The sequence below is a fragment of the Microcaecilia unicolor genome, chromosome 5 (genome assembly GCF_901765095.1).
Source record: "Microcaecilia unicolor chromosome 5, aMicUni1.1, whole genome shotgun sequence".
NCBI classification, from domain to species: Eukaryota; Metazoa; Chordata; class Amphibia; order Gymnophiona; family Siphonopidae; genus Microcaecilia; species Microcaecilia unicolor.
In genome coordinates, this window is record NC_044035.1 from 58,598,312 (window position 1) to 58,624,961 (window position 26,650).

The 26,650-nt window shown below is 45.9% G+C and overlaps 1 protein-coding gene across 3 annotated transcripts in view; it reads left to right on the top strand.

Annotated features, from left to right (window-relative positions):
• Window positions 1-13,578, top strand: part of ALDH18A1 (aldehyde dehydrogenase 18 family member A1) — a 948,333-nt gene extending 934,755 nt beyond the window's left edge. For all 3 annotated transcript variants that reach the window (XM_030202932.1, XM_030202931.1, XM_030202933.1), the window contains exons 15-18: window positions 8,028-8,149; window positions 8,570-8,756; window positions 9,578-9,673; window positions 12,921-13,578. In XM_030202932.1, the coding sequence (XP_030058792.1) occupies window positions 8,028-8,149; window positions 8,570-8,756; window positions 9,578-9,673; window positions 12,921-13,102 (587 nt within the window). In that variant the 3' untranslated portion in view covers window positions 13,103-13,578. The remainder of the gene's footprint in view (window positions 1-8,027; window positions 8,150-8,569; window positions 8,757-9,577; window positions 9,674-12,920) is intronic.
• Window positions 13,579-26,650: the final 13,072 nt, after the last annotated feature.

The following is a 26,650-nucleotide window of genomic DNA, read 5'->3' on the forward strand; positions in this document are numbered from 1 at the left end:
CAGGCAGCTATGCCAACTCCAGTGTCCGGGGTTTCAGCGGGACTGTCCTCGGGGGAGCCCGTTTGGGCGGTTGCTTCATTTTCAACAGGAACCGCTGCCATTTTGTCCCCGGTGTTTGCCCTTGATATCTCTCCGCGCTTAGAATGCTTTTCTGCCCCAGTGTCTCAGCCCTTCGGCCCAGCTCTGGCAGACCTGCACAATGATGGTGTTGGGGTCCAGTCCTTGGTTCCCATAGGGGCAAGACTGCAGGAATTTTACCAGGAGTCTGTGGGCATTCTTCCAGGAGTGGACCCGGATTACCTTGGATCTGTGGGTGGTTGAGGTGGTTCGTGACAGTTATGCGCTGGAGTTCGCCCACCCCTTGCCGGACGCCTTCGTGGTGTCCCCTTGCAGGGCCCTTTGCAAAGTACAGGCAGTTTGGCAGACCCTGCATCGACTGGTGGCCTTAGAGGCAGTGGTTGCCATCCCTGAGAGGGAACGGGGCACGTCGTTATTCCATCTATTTTGTGGTCCCCAAGAAAGAGGGTTCCTACTGACCTATTCTGGATCTCAAAGGAGTAAATCATGCTCTTCAGGTCCTTTCCTTTCGCATGGAAACCTTGCACTCAATCATTTTAGTGGTGCAGCTAGGAGAGTTTCTGTCATCTTTGGATCTGACGGAGGTGTACCTTCATGTCACTATTTGCCCAGCTCATCAGGGTTTCCTTCGCATCACCATTTTGGGGAGGTATTATCAGTTTTGTGTGCTCCCCTTTGGTCTGGCAACGGCTCCCCATAACTTTTCCAAGGTGATGGTGGTAGTGGCAGCTGCTCTGCGCAAAGAGGGCATTTTGGTGCATCTGTATCTGGACAATTGGCTCATCCGAGCGAAGTCTTACCAGGAGAGTGTGCGGGCTACAGCCCAAGTGGTGCACGTGCTCTTGTCCTTGGGCTAGGTAGTCAATCTGGACAAGTTCAGCTGTCCCAGACCTTGGAGTATTTGGGAGTTCATTTTGATACCAGCACGGGCAGAGTTTTTCTCCCAGAGGCCAGGATTCACAAACTCCAGTTGCAGGTCTGGCCTCCTGACTCCCAGTGCCCGAGGGCTAAAGATTACTTGCAAGTGCTCATCTCCATGGCAGCCTCGTTGGAGGTGGTATAGAGGGCCAGGGCTCACATGTGGCCCTTGCAGTGGGCACTTCTATCCCACTGGTCTCCCTAGTCACAGTCCCTGGAGGATCGCCTCCCTCTGTGCAGCCTGATGAGATACAGTCTGCGTTGGTGGATGGTGTCAAGTCATCTCTCAGGAGGCACGAGTCTGGATTCCCCACAGTGGACTGTGGTAATGACGGACGTCAGCCTATCCAGCTGGGAGGCACATTGTTTGGGAAGAGTGGCTAAAGGGGAGCAGTCTCCTCTAGAGGCGAGTTTGTCGATTAAATGTGTTGGAACTGAGAGCTATCGGACTGGCCCTCCTAGCCTTTCAACCTCTTCTGGTCAGAGCAGCGGTGCAAGTCATATCTGACAACGCCATGACAGTCGCCTACGTCAATCATTAGGGAGGCATGAAGAGTCTGTCCATGGCAGAGGAAGCATCTCTTCTAGTGTGGGCGGAAGTTCATCTTGTAGGTCTCTCCACAGTTCACGTCGCTGGGGTGGACAATGTGAAAGAGCAGTTTCTCAGTCGACATCTCCTGGACCCAGGATAATGGAAGCTCAGTTCGGAGGCCTTCTCTCAGATAGTGGACTGCTGGGGCCTCCCGGTCATGGACCTCATGGAGTCCGCCATCAACACTCTTGTTCCTTGCTTCATCAGCCTTTGGAAGGATGGTCGATGTGCTGGTATAGCCTTGGCCCAGCATTGCCTGCTTTGTGTTTCTTTACCCCTTCCCCTTGGCCCTTGATAGGCAGAGTTCTGCTTCAAATTCAGCATCATGCCCACCAGGTGCTTTTGGTGGTGTCGGATTGGCCACGCAGACCATGGTATGAAGACCTCATTCAGCTTCTCGTGGCGGAGCCTTTTCGGTTTTCCACCGGTGACAGATCTTCTGTCTTGGGGTCCGGTGCTCATGTCAGATCCATCTCGGTTATTACTTACGGCTTGGCTTTTGAGAGGGCGCGTTTTTTTAAGAAAGGGGTTTCTGCCTCAGTGGTTGCCACTATGCTTCGTTCAAAGAAGCGTTTGACTTCTCTCGCCTATATTTGCATCTGGCACATGTTTGAGGACTGGTATGGGCACCATTCCATTGTGCTGCTGCAGTTCCCCAGATTCTTGATTTTTTACAGGCAGGCCTAGATAAAGGTCTCGTTTTGTCATCCTTCAGGGTACAGCTGGCAGCTATTGCCTACTTTCGGGGCCGGATTCAGGGACATCCTTTGGGGTCCCTTTCTGATGTGATTTATTTCTTTCGGGATGTAGATCTTATTTGTCCTCCAGTTCATAGGCCTGTTCCGCCTTCGGATCGTAACCTGGTGTTGTCCGCCCTCGTAGAGCCACCTTTTGAGCCCTTGGGGTCCTGTACTTGGAAGGATTTGACGTTGAAGACGGTTCTTCTTGTGACCTTGACTTCAGGTCAGCATGTTTCTGAGTTGCAGGCTCCGTCCTGCAGGGAGCCTTCCTCCAGTTTTTTCAGGAGAAAGTAGTTCTCCGGGTGGTTCCTTCCTTTCTGCCTAAGGTGGTTTCTCCGTTTCATGTCAATCAGCAGGTTTCTCTGCCTGTCTTGGGGGACAGGTCTGGCTCAGATGACCAGAAGCTTGCACTGTTGGATGTCCGCAGAGCCCTCCATTGCTATTTGAGGATGACATGAGTTTCGCCATTCAGATCATCTGTTCTTGTTGTGGAGTTCTTGAAAGGGCGCGGTGCCCTCTGCCTATTTACTTCGGAAAGAGCCTATTCTCTCCTTCTTGAAGGCCCATTCTACTCTGGCTTTGGCAGCTTCATGTGCGGAGCATTGATTGGTTTCTCCAGTGGAAATTTGTAAGGCTGCAGCCTGGTCCTCTCTTCATTCCTTTACGTGTCTCTTATCGCCTCAATGTGTTTGCTCATCAGGATCCAAGGTTTGGAGCTGGGGTGCCAGCAGCGGGGCTCTGTGGGTCCCACCCATGATGGTCACAGCTCTGGTACTTCCCATCTATGCCGGTCTAGAGGGATGCTATGGAAGGAGCAATTAGATCTTACCTGCTAATTGGCTTTCCTTTAGCTCCTCTAGACCAGCACAGAGCCCTCCTAGCGGACGGTAGTTTCGTCGTTTTTTTTTTTTGGGGGGGGGGGGGTTGTAGCTGGCACTCTCATGAAGTGTTTTGTCCTTTTTTGGGGGGACTGTACAAAAATAAAAAATACACAGGGGAGAGTCGTGATTCAGCCCCCCGTTCCAGGCTTCTTGCAGGTGGTCAGGGCTAGTGTATCCTGTTCCTCCTATTTGGTATCAGCAGTACAGACAACCTCGGTTAGGGGATCGAGGTGGCAAAATTGGATGGAAATTTCAATTCATTTCAATTTAGGTCTTATATACAGCTAATATCCCCTGTTTAGGGTTCAGTGCGGTTTACAACATTAGTAGGATAACAGCAGATTTTGATTTCCTTTTGGAGTGTTTTCTCTGGTCTGAAGAAACGCACCTGATGTGACAAGTCAATAACACACTTGCAGTTAAACCCCAGGTCTTGCAGGCACCAATCATGTTTTCTCCTCTTGTAAACTGTTTGCAAATGACAAGAAGAGGCATCAAGCATCATGGGAAGCAGTGCGAAAGAACTTTTGGCACAGACAAGTCCATTCCATCATGCCTAAGAGTGTTTCATAAGTTAACCAGGAAGGTAACTTTGATTCAGTTACTACTCTAGATAGTTTATATATATATAATTTTATAGAATCATCTTGGGATATTATAATCAAAAGGGCAACTCTTTGTTGCTTTTCATAGTGAGGAACAAAGAACATTAGTATTGAAAACTTGTCTTAAAAACAAAAACAAAACCCAAACAAACAAGAAAAAAACCTTCCATTTTGTGGGTAACCTATAATGATGATCCAGGTTTTTCCTGCCCAACACAAATGAGATGTAAGGCATCCCTACAGATGAAACTTGGGGCCCCTTTTTACAAAGCTGCGCTGGCGGTTCAATACTGCCGACACAGCCCATTCACTGGTCTTTTCTCAGACCCCTCCCCTCCACAAGGAAATCTTCAGGGCAGCTCCCTTTTTTTGACTTCATGTGGAAGATGTCCAAATCAAATTATTTGATTGGAAACTAAGGATGAGCCCAGGGCTGAGACCTGCTGTATACCGCCTTGGGTGAATCTCTTCATAAAGGTGGTTAATAAATGCCAATAAATAAATAAACAAACCTCCTGAAGGAGGCTGTGATGGTGCCTGTACACAGAATCCTGAAGCTGGTGCAGATGAAGGTTTTGGAGAGTCCCTCTCTGTTCAGCAGGTCTATAAAAAGTTTGATTCTATGTACAGAATTCAGAAGGCTCTGGGATTCAAGAAACTTATATTCCATGGTGGTCAAATCTGCTCTCAAAACAGCCAAGAATTCTAAGACTCACTCCTTGGTGACCCCCAGTGAGGGAAGCTAAGACCTTGGAATCTTTTGTGAAGAAAATGTTCTGGAATGCTATGCTAACTTCCCACATAGCTTTGTACCAGTTCTTAATGAGTGTGCAGTGTGGCAGGGTTAAGACACTTTCTCAGTAGAAGGCTGGGGAGTTCCATCAGGTAGTAGCTAAAGACCGGGAGTATGGAAAGTGTGGTCCGGGCAACCTATGATGGTTTCAATCTGACATCCAGGGCCTTGACAGTGGAGATTGGTATACACAGTCTTGCACAATTGCATGGCCACATACCTTGAGCATGCAGTGGAGATAATCTCTGACAAGGTGGAGGAGGCCGCTGATCAAAGCACCCAGACACAAGTCTCTGTCCAGGCTTGCTCCAGTTTGACCTCTCAGGGATCTTGCTCCCAGCCACAGCAGCAGAGGGCCCAAAAGTCCCAGTTGGTTGCAATCAAAACAAACGGTGAGCTTTTGTAGCCACAATTCCAGTGATGTTTCCTGATGAATTTCTGGTAGGTGGAAGGCTTATACCCCCACCCCCACCCCCCAAGCCAAGGTAGCCCCTTGTAACTTCAGACTAGAGAATGACACGGGGATGGGAACTTGTGGGTAACCGTGGTAAACACTTCTGGACATTGGAGCCATCTTTTCAAAATGATTAGGGGTGCTTCTACCCTCATACCCTGTTCACTCTGTCCACTTGTCTCTCACATTTAGGACTTTTTTCCCAAGTGGCCCCCTTTGGAAAAATAGGAAAGATCATTGCTTTACAGTGTCTCGCTTACCTTGGTCACTAATTAGTCTTGGATGTCTGTCATTAAACTGGATTAATAGTGGAGACCTGATCTTATTGTTTTAACATTTTTACAAAGGACAATAGATTTCATACTAGTGCTAATACTTTATAGCAATTGAATTTCCAGAGTTAGGTTCTCTTTGTGCTTTCCTTTCTTAAGATTGAAGGTCATGATTGACAGCCTCGCAGCTCACTTTCTGGACTGGTTATGAAGCTGAGTTGAGATCTAATGTTTGCTGCAGTGTGTTTCTCAGATCTCAGAGATATTGTTGAGGTTGGAAGAGTAGAGGGTGGCAAGGTGTTTATTTCAGTTGCACATTGGAACTGAATCATTTATTTTCCTGTGGCTGTGCTGGGAAGGGCTATAATAGCTCAGGCCCTTTGTGGCACCTTTGTAAGTGGGGCAGGGAGGGAGTATAGGGGAGGGGATAATTGTAAAGGGCGAGGAGAGAAGGGAGATTGGGGGGGCGGGATTTGTTGATTCTTGATCTGTATTATTTTCTATTATTGATTTATAAATTACAATTCAGAATATTGTTCCTTCTTATACTTTAATAAAAACAGATTTAAATATAAAATCATAACTGTTTGAGACTTGTCCCCATGGCATTCTCTACTTCAGACAATTGAGTTATCAAAGTATTCCAGAGAAGTTACACACTTCAGTTGAATAGATCACCTCCAAATTGCCCACCAACTGCATCAAAATTAAGCTCCCAGCATCAAGAATTGCTTACAAAGGAACTCTTCCTTTTTTGTAGGCCAATGCAGTCAAACCTATTCTACCAGGGGGAAAGAAGGAAAACTCTTGGGATCTGCCAGACTCCGTCTTCTGTTGCATTTCCTTTCTCTCAGAATATAATTATTGTAAACTGCTCTGATAGGAACCTGAAGGGCCTAGACCTAAGGGCTGTGAACAAGTATCTGGCAAAATGAAAGGTCAGAATGGACTGCTTATTTATAGGATAAGCAGCATAAAATGTACTGTTCTGGAATCTTGCCAGGTACTTGTGACGTGGATTGGCCACTGTTGAAAACGGGATATTGAGCTTGATGAACCTTCGGTCTGTCCCAGTATGGCAATACTTATGTTCTTATGTAACTTGAGGCCAGCACATTGGTCCCTGTTTTTCAAATAGACACAGGTGAAAGGGAACCTTCAAGATGTCATCACTAATGTTGCTTCTCTTGGAGTCACTATCCTGGTGGTTAATTTGCAGGAATCTGGACAGAGGACTGCCATTCCAAATTCCTCAAACCCAAAAAACTAGTGACAGATGCATTCAGCCTTAGGAGGTGCACTCAAGGCTCCGCACCCAAAGTCAGTGGTCTGCTCAGGAGAGATTTCCATTCAGATAAATCTCTTGGAGCTGAGAGCAGTTTGCCGTGTACTAAAGGCTTTCAGAGATCAGTTGACAAACCAAATTATTCTGATCCAATCAGGTTACTATGTCGACAAGCAGAGGGGCACAGAATCGTACTTCTGGGTCAAGGCTATCTCACATGGGACGATGCTTGGAGTTGGTTGCCTGGTGGGGAAAGATGACTGTCTCGCAGATGAACTGAGTTATGTCGTGCAACCTCATGAGCGGTCTCCAAGCATGTGTTTTGTTCGGCCAGACTGTCTTTTGAGAGTGGGGCACCCCCTTGATAGACTTCCTTACCACTTGTCTCAACAAGGATGTCCCTCAGTTCTGTTCCAAACTGGGATCACATAGCAGACTAGCCTTGGATGCCTTTCTCCTCAGTTGAAAGTAGGATCTTCTATATGCATATCCTCCCAATACCTCTCATAGCAAACTCCTCTGAAACTCGAGCAGGATTCTGATTGTGCCTAACTGGATAAGACAGATCTGGTTCTCACTCCTGGAGCTAGCATCTGAAAATCTGTGGAGGCTGGGGTGCTTTCTGACTTGGAACAGGGGACCCCCTTTGCATCTCAGCCTCCAATCCATTGTCCTTTCAACTTGGATGTTGAGCGGTTAGAAGAAGATGCCCTGAACTTACTAGATGGTGACCTATTTGTGTCTAGGAGAGGCTTCATTAGAAGGTCATACAGTTTAAAGTGGTCATACAGTTTACACGCCCCTGACATGCCCCCTTGTGATTTGAACGCACTTCTGATGGACTTCATAGAAAAACGTTTAAATATTTTTTTTGAAAATACTAATTTGGATGTTTTTGTGAGAAAGATGTCCAAATGCAGATTTATGCCAGTTTTGGGATGTTTTTCTGATTTGAAAATGAGCTCCTTTATGTGACAGCCAGCTCCATTCTTTATCCATAAATATTTGAATCAGCTTAGCTGCTGTGATTGAACACAGATGGGCTCTAATTTATAGGACTTTAGCTCCAGTTCCAAGTGTAGCTAATTTGTGCTGTGACAAAGGTGTGAAGGCTTATGCAATCAACTTTCACTCATCTGCCCAGCACACTACACTTGTTCTTTCATGTTAAAAAAAATAAAAATAAATGTATACAACTGCTCCAAATGTAATTTGATCTCTTATTCTAATCTCCTACTTATAATAATTTTTAAAATTGTATTTAATATAACAGAACTTGAAAAATGTAGAAGGGTGGAAATGACTTTTGGCTACAAATGTTCTTGATCTCTAGCTTTGGATAAAATGAGACTAGATGCACAGACTGTCCTGTTTTGAAATGTGTTGAATTTTTGTCTTTACTCTAACAGTAAGAGATTCCAAATGCGATTATCCTGCTGCCTGCAATGCTTTAGAAACCTTATTAATTCACCGAGACTTGCTGAGGACTGCTCTGTTTGATCAAATCATAGACATGCTGAGAGTGGAACAGGTTAGTCAGTCTTTCACTGTTCCTGATTCTACATCTATGACCTTGATACATTTCACTTCTAGCATGCAGTGATTAGTGCAATGTATGGCTGTTCTGGGTGATCAGGTTTGTAATTGGCTGTTTAATACAGGGGCATGCAGTGACACAACAGGGGATTCAGTAAATATGCCAAACAGGAAGGGCTCAAAAGGAAACTGAACATCAAGACTTATGCCACTGGATCATAGCCCTAGTTCTGGCTGAGCTACAAACCAAAGGAGCAGATAGAAACTTGACATGTGCTAAAAAATTGATAGGTTTCAAATCTAGCAGTTGGCATCGGTTCTTGACATTCTTCTGGTTACCTGTCAGACTGAGAGCCTTCTGCAGTCGGTTTTACACTTCAGATGCTAAATAATAAGCCTCTGTTTTCCCATGCAGGTGAAAATTCATGCTGGTCCCAAGTTTGCTTCATATCTGACATTCAGCCCCTCGGAAGTGAAATCCCTTCGGGTGGAATATGGCGACTTAGAATGCTGCATTGAAGTGGTAGACAGTGTACAGGATGCCATTGAGCATATTCACAAGTATGGCAGCTCACACACAGATGTCATCATCACTGAGAATGGTACATAGACAGACACCAGTTCAGCTGAGCCCACTTCCACCTTTCATATAGAGCCAGGTGCCTAAAATCGGCTACTGTGTTTGAATATGACGATAGATGAAAATGGTTTAGCCTATGCTATAACAAAGGGGATGGGATTTGATATACTGCCTTTCTGCACTTACAGTCAAAGGGGTTTACATATTATATACAGGAACTTATTTTGTACCTAGGGCAATGGAGGGTTAAGTGATGCCCAGGGTCACAAGGAGCTATGATGGGAATAGAGCCCAGTTCCTCAGGATCTCGGGCCGCTGCACTAACCATTAGGCTATTCCTTCACTAACTATATGTTATGATATAACTAGACTGCAACTCATGAAGTGAAGTTTTAAAATGCCATTATTTTGATACATATCAATAGTCTTCAAGTTTCTGTAATACTCCTGTAGTGCTTTAAGAAGCCAGGCTCTCAGTTTGCACACAAGCGCATGATTGCCAGGCTTGTGTGACCTCTAAGAGCATAATTCTAGGAAGGCAGGATTTCTTTGTTCTACCTGTACAAATTTTACTGTAATTGAATTTAAAATTTTTGCTCAAGACCTTTGCTGCTTAGAAAATAAAATGGATAGTTTCTTCCTAAAACCAAGAGCAACAGTGGACAATGTACATCCTTAAACAATAATTCTAAACTTCTAACTCAGAGTTGATTTTTAAAAATGACCCGTGATATAGGGTACCTGTTGAATAAAAGCTCCACAAACAAGCTTGAATTCATTGGGTTTTTCATATATGTTAGAGTGTTCTTTTACATACCTTTTTTTTTTCCCCCCCCCCTTCAGAGCAAACAGCTGAGTATTTCCTGCAGCATATTGACAGTGCCTGTGTTTTCTGGAACGCCAGTACTAGATTCTCAGATGGGTACCGATTTGGACTAGGTAAGCACACTTTAAAGTAAAGTAATCAACTTTTTTTAATGATTTAAGTGTAGACTGAAAAATAAAAGCACTATGATCTCAGAGGCACCAGCTGGTTCCAGATTTCCAGCATTTTGTGGGGCTGGTAACTCTTGCAGTCTACAGGGATTCATGCCATTAAAACTGTGAGCTGAAGCATGTCTGGAGGGGAATGAGTATAGCACTGGTGCACCTTAGCAGGAGCATTGCCATTCCAGTTGGGATGGAGATACAAAGGGAGGAAAATTAGTGGACCAGAAAACAGGGAAAACTGTTTGGGTCCAACTATTTCCTCCTCCTTTGGCCTTCTAGTTCTGTTAGAACTGAGGCCAGGTTTGGAATTATGAACCTTTATTCTCTGCTACTCAGATATTGAACATACCAACGTAGTAGATGATGGCAGATAATGACCCGAATGGGCCATCCAGTTTAGTTTATTAAAACTTGCTATGCCACTGAAACTGACAAAGCAGAGCAAAGCAGTGTACAGTCTAAATGTTTATGTTTCAATATTTTGATTGATGGCAACATATAAAAAAAAATAAATTGGAACAACACCAGTGTTTCACAAAACACTATAAATAGCAAGTGCTTACTCAATCGTCTAACTGAACCATCAGTTACAATTTTTAAGTAATCCCAACCCTGTCCCCCCCCCCCCCCCCCCCAACCGTTAAGGGTACAAACAACAGACCATCTAGCCTTAACCTTATTCCAAGATCTTACCCCCTTTCCCCTCCCCCTCCTAAACACAGTATCTCATCCAGAGCTTTGATTCTTATAGCACCGGGATCCATGTTATCTCTGAAACCCCCTCTCCCCCTCCCTCCATGGAAGCTGGCTAATTCTAGTGAAGTAAAATTAAGACCTGTTGATATGTATATCAAGAGCTGAGATGCCAACCCAGCCCCTCCAGTGTGTTAACAATAAAACTGCACCCCCGAGGCCCCAGACTTTGTATGTATGGATTCCAAACCAGGAGGAAGGTCTTTCTACGCTTGGGGGACCCCCTAGCTTCTCTAGCCTCCCAAGTGGCCAAAAGATGCACCTGATTCCTCCAGTGCCAATACGCTGGAGGCTCCGGTGATGTCCAGTACTGTAATAATGACTTTCTTAGCCACCAGACTCAGTTTGCGGCATAAGAGACAGGCATATCTTGACAGAAGAAAGTAAGCTCCAGGTGCATCCAACAAAAATGGTTTCACTGACCCGCTAATTCCACGATCTAACAAACGAGATAAAAACCCTCTCACTTGTTCCCAAAAGCCCTGTACCCTAGGACACATCCAAAAGGCATGAAAGAGGGTATGATGGGAGTGGCTACACTTGAGACAACCAGGATCCCCCAATCTAAATGTTTAAAAGTAGGAAAGGCACTCCATTTAAAACTTGACAGCAATACAACCACTCAGAGGGAGAAACTGTCTAAAAGGCAAGGGAAATAATAGGGGAGAAAGAAGGGAAGTCTGCAGGAAGAAAGAATGGGGAGAGAAGGTACGAAATAGTATAAAAGCGTTTGGACTCGCATCAAACGATCCAAGATTCAGCTTGAATTGTTAGGCTTGGTTAAATAACCAAGTTTTCAATTCTGATTTGTAATCTTAAATGATAAATTGATACGAATAAAAGGAGGAGATTATTCCAGGTGAACGGTAACAAAAAAGGCACTATGCTTAGTTGATTCTAGTTGCACTATATTGAGATTCGGCAAGGCTAAACATTTGTCTTTCAAAGAGCGAAGCACATGTCTAGGACAGTAGGGAACTGTCAGACTTGATAAATCTGGAGCACCAAATCTGAAAGTCTTAAAGATAAGCACTGCAGCTTTGTAGATGATTCTTGGTTCTACTGGTAGCCAATGATGTTCTTTTAATAAATGTGTGAGATGATCTGTGTTTTGGAGAGTTTGGAGTTTTTTTCAACGTGTAATGAGCCAGCATAATATTACTGTAGTCAAGCTTCACAAATCAGTCAGTAATTATCAGTTCATGATTAAACCAACAATAAATGTGGTATAAAATACCTTGATCCTGGTTTTACTTTGCCATTTCTGGAAAATAGACTGTAGTGTCATTCCTGTTTTCTTTCCCAATTCACCTAGTCCAGTCATTGCAGTGACAGTCCTCTGTGCTTGGGACCATGCGTCAGGGCTGCTCCTGGAATCCTGTTAGGGGCCCTAAATTTGCCCACTAGGTGTTTGCCAGTCTGGAGCAGAATTTTCTGTGCTGAGAATCAAAATCCAGGCTCTCCTCACTGCCACTGGTAATTTTGCCATTGGGCTATCCTCCAAATTGCAGACCCCCCCCTGATATTCAGCCCACAATGGTAAGCAGTTTTTTTAAACGTGTACTATCACCAACTAGATTAGCCCCAGATACTCGGTACCAGGCCGTGTGCGGGCACCCTTTACTGAATATCCAATGTTAATTTTCTGTGGCCTGGCTGCAAGGGCTTATGTGGGTCCTGGCCGGTTTATTCAGCTGGAGCAAGGCACACATATGCCCCTTCCAGGCCTCAAAAACAGACCTCCTCCCCCACCCCTCAGAATGAATCCTCAACTCCCTGAGGGTGTAGGTAGGTCCCCGGGCCTACTTCTGTCCCTCATGGTCTAGTGGGATCTTTGGAGGTAAGAGTGAGGGCGCTTCGCTCCTACCCCCAATGACCCCCACTAGGATCATCAGGGATGCAGGTAGGGTTGGGAGGGTTGCTTGTTCTGGGGGGAGGGGAGAGGATTTGCTACCCAAAAGCTGGAGGGATGGGGGCAGTTTTGGAGGCCGGTAAAGAGATTTTGGGTGAGGGGTCTTTTAGATACAAAATGTTATAAAGATGCTGGCCAATTGTTCAGTGCTGGGGCTCCGCAGAGCTAGGTGGGTGAAGTTAGGACTTAGCTATACCTGCATAATCCCCAGATCCGCCCCTAACACTGCCCCTAATCTGCCCACCTATTTGGAGGGTGATCTGTGAGGATATTCAGAGGCACTGTTTGGTTAAGTGCTGTTGAATATCAACACTTAGGTGGTGGTAAGCGATTTTAAGCGGGCAGGAGTCTCAAATTGCTTTGAATATCGAACGGAGAGTAATTTTTTTTTTTTAATGTTACTTTGATCCTTTTTGAGGTATGTGGCCTTGTTCTGTAGTGCTCTTTTTTTTTTTTTTGCTAAGCATGCTAGCTGTTAGATTGTGTGGGAATGTTCTAATTATATTGCATTTGATTGTGCTCACATTACAGGTGCAGAGGTTGGAATAAGTACTGCTCGCATCCATGCCAGAGGGCCAGTAGGAATCGAGGGACTTCTAACTACAAAGTGGTTATTGCGAGGCAAGGATCATGTGGTTTCAGACTTCTCAGAACAAGGGACCATGAAGTACCTTCATGAGAACATGCCTATTCCCCAGAGAAACATTAGCTAAAGAAAGCTGTGGGGGGCGAGCCAGCCCCAAGGAGTGTTTGTCTTATTTTAGAACATATGCAGTTCAGTAGTGGAGAAGGAACAGACTCCTCCATTAAATCTCCTTCTCACTCTTCTTGCGGCAGTTAAATGAGCTGCTGCTTTTTCTGATTTGTCCTTGGTTTTGCTGCAAAATCAAATTTTACTTGTGAAAAAACCTAGCCATATACCTAGGTCCCAGAGACTCCGATAGCCTCTTGAAATATAAAACACATTGTGCCCCTTTCAGAATGGAGAGTGCTATTTTAAACTCAGCTTGCCCATAAGAATGACATTCTTCTAAGAATACCTCAATATGGATATAGCTATACAATGAACAACTTAACCAGGACAAATATGTGACATAGGTTTTTCTACCATCTCACTGTTGGTGTAATATGTAGAACATAACTCTGAAGCAAGGTTAATAAAGGCATCCCATCAGGTGATAGCTGTGAAGTGCTGTAATAGTCCTAAGTCATTCAGAGACCCTGAAACTTTCATTTACCCACTGGCTGCAGTAACTTAGTCCCAAGTTTTAAGGAAAGTCTCATACATTTTGTTGGTCATTACCGCCAGTGCAGCCGTGATTAGAAGGGAACTTTTCAAGATGGAATCCTTTTGATGGATACACATGGCTGGGCTGTGTAGCCCATGAAAATGACTTGTGAAATATTGTAGTAATACTATTTTGTATTTAAGTGTAACAAGACTTCAAAATTCCTAAAGCAGCGCATACCTTTTTCAGGAGGTAATTTAAGTTCTTTTTAAGAGGAGGAGTTGCCCCCCCTCCATACTTGAGGTTAACATGTGCCAAGAATTTTGCACCCTGCCTGGTTGATGCTTGAGGGGCAGAAGGGTTAGAATAACCGTCTACATGGCACTTCTGACCGCTGGAAATGGAGAAATCTTTGTATTCAGCTGTGTTTTTCTTCAAGAGATGTCTAGTGCTCTATTTTAGCACCCTGCATATAAAGAGAGCCTGGCTGACAGGATTCTTCAGAATCCATTGACTAAAACTCCTGTACTGGATATGATTTCTGTGGATAAGCTGTTTTCACAATAGTGTGCAGGATATAGATTTCATAGCTCATGCTTATAAACATTTATTTGAATTTTTTTTCTTAAATCTTTTATAAAGTTGCACACTCCTGTGAGAAAAATAAAATCTTTTTCTTAACTCTTTCAAAATGTTCCTGTGAAATTTCAGTTTGAAAATGTGTGTGGGTGACTTGTTACTGGCATTTCTTCCATGGAAATAATTTCTTGAAGAAAATAATTGGAGTCTTCTCAGCTTTACCTTGTGTTTAAAACCCCACACCTCTACTGCTGGGAGTATGTAAAAGTCCAGCATGGGCCTATTCAAGAGCATCAGTAATATAAACATTCATTGTTTTTTTTTTCTCAGTAGAAGTATGCTTTGGGGTTTATGGGCCTGTACTAAGTACTGCCCTGGATCGTGCTGCACCATAATTTCATGATGTAACATAGTAAATGACGGCAGATAAAGACCTGAACGGTCCATCCAGTCTGCCCAACAAGATAAACTCATTTTACATGGTATGTAATACTTTATATGTATATCCGAGTTTGATTTGTCCCTGCCTTTCTCAGGGCACAGACCATAGAAGTCCGCCCTGCAACCAGTTTTATTCTCCAAATACCAGCGTCGCCTCCGCATGTTTGAATTCCATTACCGTTTTCATCTCCAGCACCTCCCGCGGGAGGTTATTCCACGTATCCACCACCCTCTCCGTGAAAAAATACTTCCTGACATTACTCCTGGGTCTGCCCCCCTTCAACCTCAATTCATGTCCTCTAGTTCTACCACTTTCCCATTTCTGGAAAAGGTTCGTATGCAGATTAATACCTTTCAAATATTTGAACGTCTGTATCATGTCACCCCTGTTTCTCCTTTCCTCCAAGGTATACATGTTCAGGTCGGCAAGTCTTTTCTCGTACGGTTTGCAACGCAAATCCCATACCATTTTGTAGCTTTTCTTTGCACCACTTCCAGTCTTTTTACGTCTTTAGCCAGATACGGCCTCCAAAACTGAACACAATACTCCAAGTGGGGCCTCACCAACGACTTGTAGAGGGGCATCAACACTTCCTTTCTTCTACCCCTCTCTATCAGCCTAGCATCCTTCTAGCCACGGCCGTCGCCTTGTCAACTTGTTTCTTCACCTTCATATCCTCTGACACCAACACCCCGAGGTCTCTCTCCTGAGTCGAGCTTATGAATCTCTCCCCACCTCTTCGGTATCTCTCTTTTGGGTTTCTACACCCCAAATGCATCACTCTGCACTACTTGGCATTAAATTTTAACTAATTATTTGGGGTATCTTGTCCTCTCCTGGTAATTGTTTTCATCACTCACTCCCGATATATGGATTACCATATAGTGTTGCAAGTGTTACCCTATGATACCATCTACAGATAAGTACTTTGAGTTTATACATCACGATCAGGTCATATTGCACCAAGCACAACTTTAAGCCTCCAATAAAGGGAGGTAGGTAGGGGCACAATGCAATGATGTTTGAGGAACCCATATTATATTCAATCATGTGGAGTGATTGTTAATATGCACGACTGAGCACTGTAATATTTAAAATATATTATTATTAGTGATGTGGTGATTGGTGGTGAGAAGCATTTGAAAAAGTCTTGAAAAAATAAATAAGGGTTTCTAATTGTTAAGCAGTTATTACATTTTAACTGCCAGACCCTTGACCATTTTTCTTACTTTCGGAGATCCCTTCTCATTGTTTCTACTTCCTCCAAGGTATCCACTCTATTTGCTATCTTCGTGTCATCCGCAAAAAGGCAAACCTTTCCTTCCAACCCTTCAGCAATATCTCTCACAAATATATTAAACAAACTGGGCCCCAGTACCGACCCCTGAGGAACCCCACTGCTCACCATCCTTTTCTCCAAGTAGATTCCATTTACCACCACCCTCTTCCACCTGTCGGTCAACCAGTTTTCTATCCAGTTCACCACTTTCGGTCCTAAGTTCAGCCCTTTCAGCTTATTCACGAGTCTTCTGTGGGGGACCATATCAAAGGATAGAACCCCATCTAGTGCTTACCAGTGATGTCATCCCTGATAGGGGAAGTGGGGGGCAGGAGCATCCATATGTTGGAGCTACTAGTAACAATATTCACATCAGAGGAGAAGTTGGAGGTTCCATGAGCTGACTGCCAGGTAAGTGGTGGTAACACCGGCTGGAGAAACTCAAAATGCAGTTAGTGGCAGCTGAATAAGATCATAATCCACAGCAATGAGACCTGTCTCCTCCATTGTTACTCAGAATTGTGATTAATTTACTTTGGGTATTTGTTAAATTAGAAACCATTTTAATTTTTAGTTGATATACTGCTAGAATGGATGTACTAACAAAGCGGTTTACAATAACAATAAAACATACAAAAAGGCAAATATCTAATTTGCTCCTGCAACACTCCAATGTGTCTACCTGCGTTCGTAACCATCTCCTGACGTCAGCCAGCCTCCAGCGTTCCATTCCCCCTCACTGCCCCACCCTCACGTACAAAACGTAATGACGTCAGAGGGCGGAACAGTGAGAGGGAAGGGAATGCTAGAGGCTGGCTGATGTGAGGAGATGTTACGGAAGCCAGCCAGAGGGTGGGACTCTGAGGGAACGAACTCAAAGGGAAGGCTGGAGATGGGCAAGGCTTTCAGTGACGCAGCCGCTTCGACGGAGGTAATCAGGAGAGTGAGGAGAATCGTTGGGTGACTGGAGGGGAGGGCAGGGGAGCAAGGAGAATTGCTGGGTGGCTGGAAGGGGGGACAGGGGAGCGAGGAGAATCGCTGGGTGGCTGCAGGGGAGAGAGGAGAATCGCTGGGTGGCTGCAGGGGGGGCAGAGGACAGAGGAGAATCACACACACTCTCTCTCTCACAGACACACTCGCACCCAGTCTCACTCTCTGTCACACACTCACTCTCACACACACTCTCAAACATACACACTCCCAGGAAAACCTTGCTAGTGCCCGTTTCATTTGTGTCAGAAACGGGCCTTTTTTACTAGTTAAGATATATAAAGAAAAGGAAAGTATGAAATTAGAATAGTTTCTAAACTATTTTAAAAGGATTTACAATTAGAATCCTTTTAAAATAGTTTAGAAACAGTAATATCCTTGGTGCTTTGGCCCCACCAGTTGGTACTCGATGGTGTGCTCATCCATTTAATCCAAAAGCATCTTCATGTCCTGCTCCTTATACTTGCTCCTTTGGCACACACCTGTAATGTGCACCATAGAGTAGCCAACTGAGACCCGGAAGAACACAAGCAGACAAGGTGTCAAGTTCTCCAATACTGCAAATTTATTTAATAAAATGGACATGGTTACATGGAATCTAATGATTGTGTACACAGACCTCATAAAGTAAAAGGAAGTTATGGGAATTTAAAAAGTAAATGTTACTCTTCTACAGAATAAAGCAGTTTGTACTATAAACTGAAGCAGGTGGAAAATCAGTTCTGATAGCTACATTTTGATCTTCTGGATTTCTCTAAACCTCAAGGTTCACTCCAAAACATTTAGAAGAGATATCTGCATTTAACAAAGAATGAAGCTATGGTGCCAAGGACTAAAATGTATTGTACTCTGCCTGCCAAGTCCCGTTGAGGGGATGCAACCTGTGAGAACTGTAAGCTCTCAAAACACAATTTATCAGCCTTTTTTGAAGACGTGGGATGAGTGGAGATTACTGGAGCTACTCTGTCTTTGAACAAGACTTAAGTAATGTCATGCATTTGTATTTTAGGAAATCTCAAAAACTTTTTCTCCGAGGATAAGCAGGCCTTCTTATTCTTACATCTGGGTGACATCACTTGACGCAGACCAGTACGCATGCTAACTAGATAGTACAGTAGAATTTTCTAGCAGTGTCCCACCGTGCATGCGCTGGTGCCTTCGTGCCTGACGCGCAAGCGCAGGTCCTCCTGTCTTAGTTATTCCGCAGAGCTGAGAAGACATGTTCTCATACTCTCTCCCTCAGACTGTGCTTATCCTTCTTGCGAGTGCCATCCCATGCGGGTATTTTTTCTTTTTCTCTTTATTTTTTCCTCTACTTTTCTAGACCCTTTTCAGCTCTTTTAAGTTTCCTTTATTTTCAAGGGCTGCGCAATTAAGCCACAGCTCCATCCTCAATTTGAACACTGCCCCTTTTTTCTCAGTTCAAGATTGAGGAGTTTAATTTAGCAGTGATTCTTTTTTTCAATATCAAAGAAGACCACCAGTGGCTTCAAGAGGGTGCACCAAGTGTAGATGCGTGATTTCTGCCATGGTCCCACACAAGTGGTGCATCAGGTGCCTTGGACCAGATCATGACCCCTCTGTGATCTATGTTTAAAAATGCAGGTGAGAACTTAGCTTGTGTGATTGGCTCAAATGGAGCATCTTTTTGGCTCCTCAAATTCTGGACCATTGACTTCAGCATGGCAGCATTGACTTGAATGACTGCTTTGACCAGCATCGAGTGGGGGTCTCTACCTGCCTCAACACTGGGTGCAGTTAGCAGGCCCCAGGACCAGTTGACATCAGACCCAACACAGAGGCACAGATTCAGCGGTGTCGTCGGCACCAGGGGATTGAAATGGTTTGCATCATTCTTCCTCGACACACAGTTCCAGAAACATCTGGGCATTAGATCCTCTGATACCCGAAAAGCATCAGCATTGAGAGGACTGCTCCCCCTTCTTAGAAGAGATGCCAGTGTGCCACTCATTGAGTGGCCTGGTCCCCACCATCGATTCGGCACTGATCTCTGCCCTGCCTTCCATGCCTTTTCTGATGCTCACCTTTGAGAGGTTCTGCAGCATGCTGTGAGAGGAGCTGGTGCAGTTGCTGCAGGGGGCTCTAATTTGGCATCGAGGATGCTTGTGCCTCCAGTGGAACAGCCCCAGGCCCTCTCCGAGGCTCCATCGTTGCTGGCACCTCATGGGGTGTCGGCTTCTAGTTCAAGCATGCAGTACCCCCTCAACAATGGGGGGGGGGGGGGGCAAATCCCTGGAATCTGGGGGTAGGACTGCAACTTGGGGCTCTTTGGTGTGTGGACATCGTTCCACTAGGCCGAGGCCGGTCCCCTGCTCATGAGTATGAGGAAGAGTGATTGGGCCCGCTCTTTGGAGTCAGTCAGATGAGGATCCACATTACTTCTCGGAGGAGGAGTCATATGGAATCCCATCTGAGCCCTCACTTCAAAAGATGAAAATCTCCACCAGAGATGCTCTCTTTCACCAGTGAGGGAAATGGCTACAGCTGTCCCTTTTAAGTTGGAGATGGAGGAGAAGCCCAGAGCAGAGTCGGTGTCTGTTCTGGGCTATAAGTCTCCTAAAGAAGGGGGTCACTGTAGCATTGCACCCTATCCCTAAGGACGCATTGTTGAAGAACTAATATTTTCCCCTTACAGTGCAGGTCACACCCAAGAAGGTGGGTAGGCAGTATCATATCCAGAAGGCTCCTGGATTTGAGAGAGCTCAGCTGCCTCACCACTCCATGGTGGTGAAGTCCGCTCTCAAATGGGCCAGGAGTTCTTGGTCTCATGCTTCAGTTCCCCTGGGACACGAGGCCAGAACTCTGGATTAATGTGGAAGGAAAACTTTTCAGGTATCGGTGCTCATTGCCCACATCCAAGTCTACCAGCTCTACACAAGTCTTTACTTGGAGTCTCTAGTAAACAGTACACTGTCACGCTTATTTTCAAAAGAGAAGGACGCCCATCTTTTGACACAAATCGGGAGATGGGCGTCCTTCTCACAAGGTCGTCCAAATCGGCATAATCGAAAGCTGATTTTTTTTTTTTACACCATCGACTGCTTTCTGTCGCAGGGACGACCAAAATTCACGGGGGCGTGTTGGCAGGGTAGCGAAGGCGGGACTGGGGCGTGATTAGGAGATAGTCCTGCTCGGCCGATAATACAAAAAAGAAGGGCGCCCCTGACGAGCACTTGGCCGACTTGGTCCATTTTTTTTCACAACTAAGCCTCAAAAAGGTGCCCCAACTGACCAGATGACCACCGGAGGGAATCGGGGATGACCTCCCCTTACTCCCCCGGTGGTCACTAACCCCCTCCCACCATAAAAACAAGTTTAAAAATACTTTTTTGCCAGCCCCTATGCCAGCCTCAGATGCCATACTCGGGTCCATTGCAGCAGTATACAGGTCCCTGGAGCAGTTGTAGTGGGTGCAGTGTACTTCAGGCAGGCGGACCTGGGGGGGGGGGGATTGGGGGGGTTCAGCACCCTAGGTAAGGGAGCTATGCACCTGGGAGCAATTTCTGAAGTCCACTGCAGTGCCCCCTAGGGTTCCCGGTTGGTGTCCTGGCATGTGAGGGGGAGCAGTGCACTACAAATGCTGGCTCCTCTCACGACCAAAGAGCTTGGATTTGGACGTTTTTGAGATAGACGTCTTTGGTTTCCATTATTGCCAAAAACCGAGGACGACCATCTCTAAGGTCAACCTAAATGTCAAGATTTGGGTGTCCCCGACCGTATTATCGAAACGAAAGATGGACGTCCATCTTGTTTCGATAATACGGCCGGGGATGCCCAAATCTTGACATTTAGGTTGACCTTAGAGATAATCGTCCCCGTTCGAAAATGCCCTTCTGTGTCTGGTAGACTCTCTCCCTTTGGAGCAGGCCGCAGAGCTTTACCAGTTGGCCAACAAGCAGATGGCGTGTAGGCATTATCTGGCCAGGGGTGCCTATGATAATTTTGTTGTTGTGTCCAGGCTCTCTGGTATGGGTGTGGGGATGCGCAGAATCTCCTGGCTGCATGTCTCTGACCTCAAACAGGCTGTTAGCGGACATGCCGTGCTGAGGGGACAACTTGTTTGGAAAGAAAGTGGAGGTCAATGCTGACTTCATTAAGAAACAAACAGATAAAATCCACATTCTCTCAGAATCCTTCATCTGCATCTTCAACAAGAAAATTTTTGACCAGGCAACGGCACAGCTTTCCTACTATTCTCAAAGGTGTAGGTTCCCGCCTCCTGCTCGCTGTACTCGGGTGACTCAGGCCCATTGTTCCAGGCCTCATCAACCCTAACCTCAGAAGTCCCAACTGGCTCCCCAGTCAAAACAGGGCAAGGACTTTTGATTGGCTCCAGCAGAGCATAGCCGATCAAAGAGTATCCATCCTCGACGGCTTACCGGTTAGAGGGAGGCTCGCTTTTACCAACACAAATAGCCCCTTGTAACCTCTGACCAGTGGGTTCTTCAAATAGTCCATCTTGGGTACGCTCTGAATTGGTATCCGAGACCTCAAAATTGCCCAAGAGCATCTTACATCAGCTTTCAGCACAAGCAGGTACTTGTAGGGGAAATATCCACCCTTCTACAGGCCCGAGCAGTTAAACCCATACCACCAGGGAAAAAAGGGAAGGAATTCTATTCCAGGTACTTTCTTGTTATCAAAAAGATTGGGGGGGGGGGGGGATACTGACCCATCTTAGACCTAAAGACCCTGAACAAATTTCTAGTCAAGGAATAGTTCAGGATGATTTCTCTAGGCATCATACTTTTATTTCAGAAAAACAACTGGTTATGCTCTCAGAACTTGAAGGATGCCTATACCCACATTTTGATACTAGTCGCACGAGGTATCTCAGATTTCGAGTGGGGAAATCCCACTACCAGTATCACATTTCCATTTGGCCTGGTGTTTGCCCCCAGAGTTTTCACCAAGTGTCTGGTGGTGGTCGCAGCATATCTATGTAGACTGGGGCTGTATTTTTTATTTTTTTGTTACATTTGTACCCCACGCTTTCCCACTCATGGCAGGCTCATGTATGCGTTTCCCTACCTAAACGATTGGTTGGTCAAGAGCATATCTAAGGAAGGAGCCATGGAATCAATGCGGATGACTATTCAGGTGCTGGAGCTACTGGAGTTTGTCATAAATTATCACAAGTCTCACCTTCAACCCATTTGCCAATTTGGAGTACATAGTAGCTCTCCTAGATACCAACACAGTTGCGGACCTTCCTTGCTCAAGCAAGAGTGGATACCTTAGTACTTGCTGTGCCGGTCTGCAACAGTCAGCAGGTCTTAGCTCAGTAGATGTTGAGATTGATGGACCACATGGCCTCCACACTGTATGTCACACCCATGGCACGGCTCCATTTGAGAGCAGCCTAGTGGACCTTAGCTTCTGTCAGGTTCTCAGGTTCAGAGCCCGCGGGGCCGGGCTCTGGAGCAAACGTGAGCCCTTGGGCTGCTGCCGAGGAGCGACAGCAGCAGACAAAACCCACCAACCAACACTGGGTAAGCACACCGGCAGGGACTGCAGGCACTGCCCAGCAAACCGGAACACATGGACTGGAATCCCCCGGACTGGAGGACACAGAACTGGAACACTGGACTGCAATCCCCCGGACTGGAGGACACAGGACTGGAACACATACTGGACTGGAGCACACTGGACTGGTCCGCACAGCTTCACCTGCGCTTAGCTACTAAGCCCCCCAGGAGTTGAGCTCCTGGGTTCGAGTAGCCGGCAGGACTTACCGGATACCGGATGACACAGGGACCAGGACTGGAAACAGAAGTGCTCCTAAACCTAAACTGATCTACGTGCTCCCAAGCCCTAAACCAGCAGGAGTGTTCCTAACAGTAAACTGACAAAAGGACTTCCTAAGCCCTATACTAAACATGAGCTCCTAAGCCCTGCTCAAGAAAGGGACTTCCTAAGCCCTAAACTAACAGAGCAAGGAACTAAACACAAAGCTAACACAGGTGCTACTAAGCACCAAGCTACAAGCAGAGCTCTACACTAACAAGCTAAACACAAAACTAACAAGCTACCTAAGCACTCTCTAGCAAACTAGATACAAAACTAACAAGGTGCTTCCTAAGCACTACTCTGGCAAGCAACCAGTAGAGCTCCTAGCACTAAAAGGGAAGACAGGGGAGCCACAAGGAAAAAGCAGGGAAGCTAACACATAAGCCAAAAGTGATTCTAAATCACCACACACCAACAGCAAAGACTGCAATGCTCCCAATAGCACAAACACCAGAAGTACTTCTAACAGCAAACTCTGCAGTGTTCCTAACAACACCAAACTACTACTACTTAACATTTCTAGAGCACTACTAGGGTTACGCAGCGCTGTACAATTTAACAAAGAGAGACAGTCCCTGCTCAAAGAGCTTACAATCTAATAGACAAGTGAACGGTCGGTCCGATAGGGGCAGTCAAATTGGGGCAGTCTGGATTCACTGAACGGTAAGGGTTAGGTGCCGAATGCAGCATTGAAGAGGTGGGCTTTAAGCAAAGACTTGAAGACGGGCAGGGAGGGGGCTTGGCGTAAGGGTTCAGGAAGGTTGTTCCAAGCATAGGGTGAGGCGAGGCAGAATGAGTGGAGCCTGGAGTTGGCGGTGGTGGAGAAGGGTACTGAGAGGATGGATTTATCCTGTGAACGGAGGTTACGGGCGGGAACGTAACGGGAGATGAGGGTAGAAAAATAGTGAGGGGCAGCAGACTGAGTGCATTTGTAGGTAAGAAGGAGAAGCTTGAATTGAATGCGGTATCTGATCGGAAGCCAGTGAAGTGACCTGAGGAGAGGGGTGATATGAGTATATCGGTTCTGGCGGAATATGAGACGTGCAGCAGAGTTCTGAACAGATTGAAGGGGGGATAGATGGCTAAGTGGGAGGCCGGTGAGGAGTAAGTTGCAGTAGTCCAGGCGAGAGGTAATGAGAGCGTGGACGAGAGTTCGGGTGGTGTGTTCAGAGAGGAAAGGGCGAATTTTGCTGATGTTAAAGAGGAAGAAGCGACAGGTCTTGGCTATCTGCTGGATATGCGCAAAGAAGGAGAGAGAGAGGAGTCAAAGATGACTCCGAGGTTGCGGGCAGATGAGACGGGGAGGATGAGGGTGTTATCAACTGAGATAGAAAGTGGAGGAAGAGGAGAAGTGGGTTTTGGTGGAAAGACGATAAGCTCGGTCTTGGACATGTTCAGTTTCAGGTGGCGGTTGGACATCCAGGCAGCAATGTCGGATAAGCAGGCCGATACCTTTGCCTGGGTCTCCACGGTGATGTCTGGTGTGGAGAGATACAGTTGGGTGTCATCAGCATAGAGATGATACTGGAAACCATGAGATGAGATCAGGGAGCCCAGGGAAGAGGTGTAGATTGAGAAGAGAAGGGGTCCAAGGACCGATCCCTGGGGAACACCAACAGATAAGGGGATGGGGGTGGAGGAAGATCCATGAGAGTGAACTTTGAAGGTGCGGTGGGAGAGATAGGAGGAGAACCAGGAGAGGACAGAGCCCTGGAACCCAAATGAGGACAGTGTGGCAAGAAGTAAGTCACAAGTAAGTAAGTAATAAGTAAGTAACCCTGAAGTACTTCTATCAACAACAGAGCTTCCAAAGCCCTACACACAGCAATGCTTCCAAAACCAAGAGGGAAAAGCAGGAGAACCAAAAGGGAAAAGCAGGAAAGCTAAACACACAGTCACCAGTGCACACTGCACTAACACTAACCTGGCCCTTAGCAAAAGCAAGCAGGGAAACTAGACACAAAGTCAGAAGTACACACTGCACCACCCTACCTAAAGCAAACACCACTGTTGCAAAGGCTCTGAAGGAAACAACACCACTTCCTTATCAAGGCCCTCCCTGATGATGTCACACTCCCTAGACCCAGGCAACAGCACACTGACCCAGAGAGCACAACCCACACCAATGCAACACCGTGAAGCACTTGAAGCTAGTACACCCAAAGAGAGGTAGAGTTAACTCAGTCCACCCACACAGCTGTAGTAAAGTAAAACAATTAACCCCATGCTGCTGGAAGCTGCCAGCACAGAGAGACAGAGCCAGCTCAGAAAGGACAGAGAAAAGAAACAGAAGCCAGCTAAGAAACTGACCCCCAGGAAAGAGGTAAGTTTGAGAGGGGTTCTGACCCCAATCATAACAGCTTCCCAGTGGTATCGGGTAACAGGGAACCTAACAGATGTTATTTGCATACCACTGGAACTGGTTTATGCTCTGATTTGGTGGACAATTTGATCCAGTTTGACCCTGGAACTTCCATTCCAAATTCCACCATCTCGAAAGGTGTTGACAACGGATGCATCCAACCCGGGTTGGGGAGCTCATGTAGGCGGGCTTCACACTCAGAACTCAGGTCTGCTCAGGAGCTTCAGTCCCACATCAATCTCCGTGAGCTATGGGCCATTTGAAAAGCTCTAAAGACTTTCAAAGATTGACTCCAGAACCAAATTATTTTCATTCAAACATTCAACCAGGTTGTGTTGATCTATGTCAACAAGCAAGGGGGTATGGGATCCTACCCCTTGTGTCAGAAAGCGGTGGGCATGTCGCAGTGGGCTCTGCTTCACGGTATAGACCTCCATGCCACTTACCTGCCTGGCAAGAACTGCCTGGTGGACAGACTAAGCAGGATATTGCAACTGCATGAGTGGTCTCTCAGTATGTGCATAGCTTAGAAGATCTTCCGAGAGTGAGGCACTCCCTTGGTGGATCTTTTCACCACTTATCTCCACAACAAAGTCCCTCAGTTCTGCTCCAGGCTCAAATCACACGGCAGACTAGCATCAGATGCCTTTCTCCTGCATTGGGATTCGGGTCTTCTGTATGCGTATCCTCCCATACCTCCCATAGAGAAGACTTTGCTGAAACTCAGGCAACACCAAGGCACCATGATTCTGATTGCTCCTTACTGGACGTGACAGATCTGGTTCCCTCTTCTTCTGGAGTTGTCCTCCATAGATTGTGGAGATTGGCCAATCTTCCTACCTTCATCATTCAGAATGAGGGGTCCCTTCTGCATTCCAATCTCTAATCTCTGGCCCTCACAGCTGGATGTTGAGATTATAGAATTAGGGTCCCTCGGTTTGCCTAAAGGTGTCTCTTATATCTTACTGGCTTTCAGGAAAGATTCTACTTTGAGGTGTTGCTCTTTTAAATGGAGAAGGGTTGCCATCTGATGTGAGGGAAGGGCCTTAGATCCCTTTTCTTGTCCTACACAAAAACTGCTTGAGTACCTCTTGCACCTTTCTGCATCTGGTTTAAAAACCCAACTCTATCAGGGTTCATCTCAGTACAGTTGGTGCTTATCACCATGTGGGAGGCGAGTCTCTCTGTACAGCCTTTAGTTTGCTTCATGAGAGGTTGTTGACAAAGTCCCCCACCAGACCTCCTGTTGTGTCATGGAGTCTCAATATAGTCCTCTTCCAGCTGATGAAAGGCCCCTTTTGAGCCTCTGGATACCTGTCAGCTGAAGTATTTGACCTTGAAAGTTGTGTTTCTGGTGGTTTATCCACCATATATTAAATTTCATCAAAACAGAGTATTCCTCTGTATGGATCTTAAGTTCCTTCCTAAGATAGTGTCTGAGTTCCTCCTTAACCAGTCAGTTGTTCTACCAACATCATGCCCATCATTGCAAATGTGTACTGCATACACTGCAAGTGAGCGTTAACCTTCTATCTGGAGCGGACTAAAGCCCATAGACAGTCCACCCAG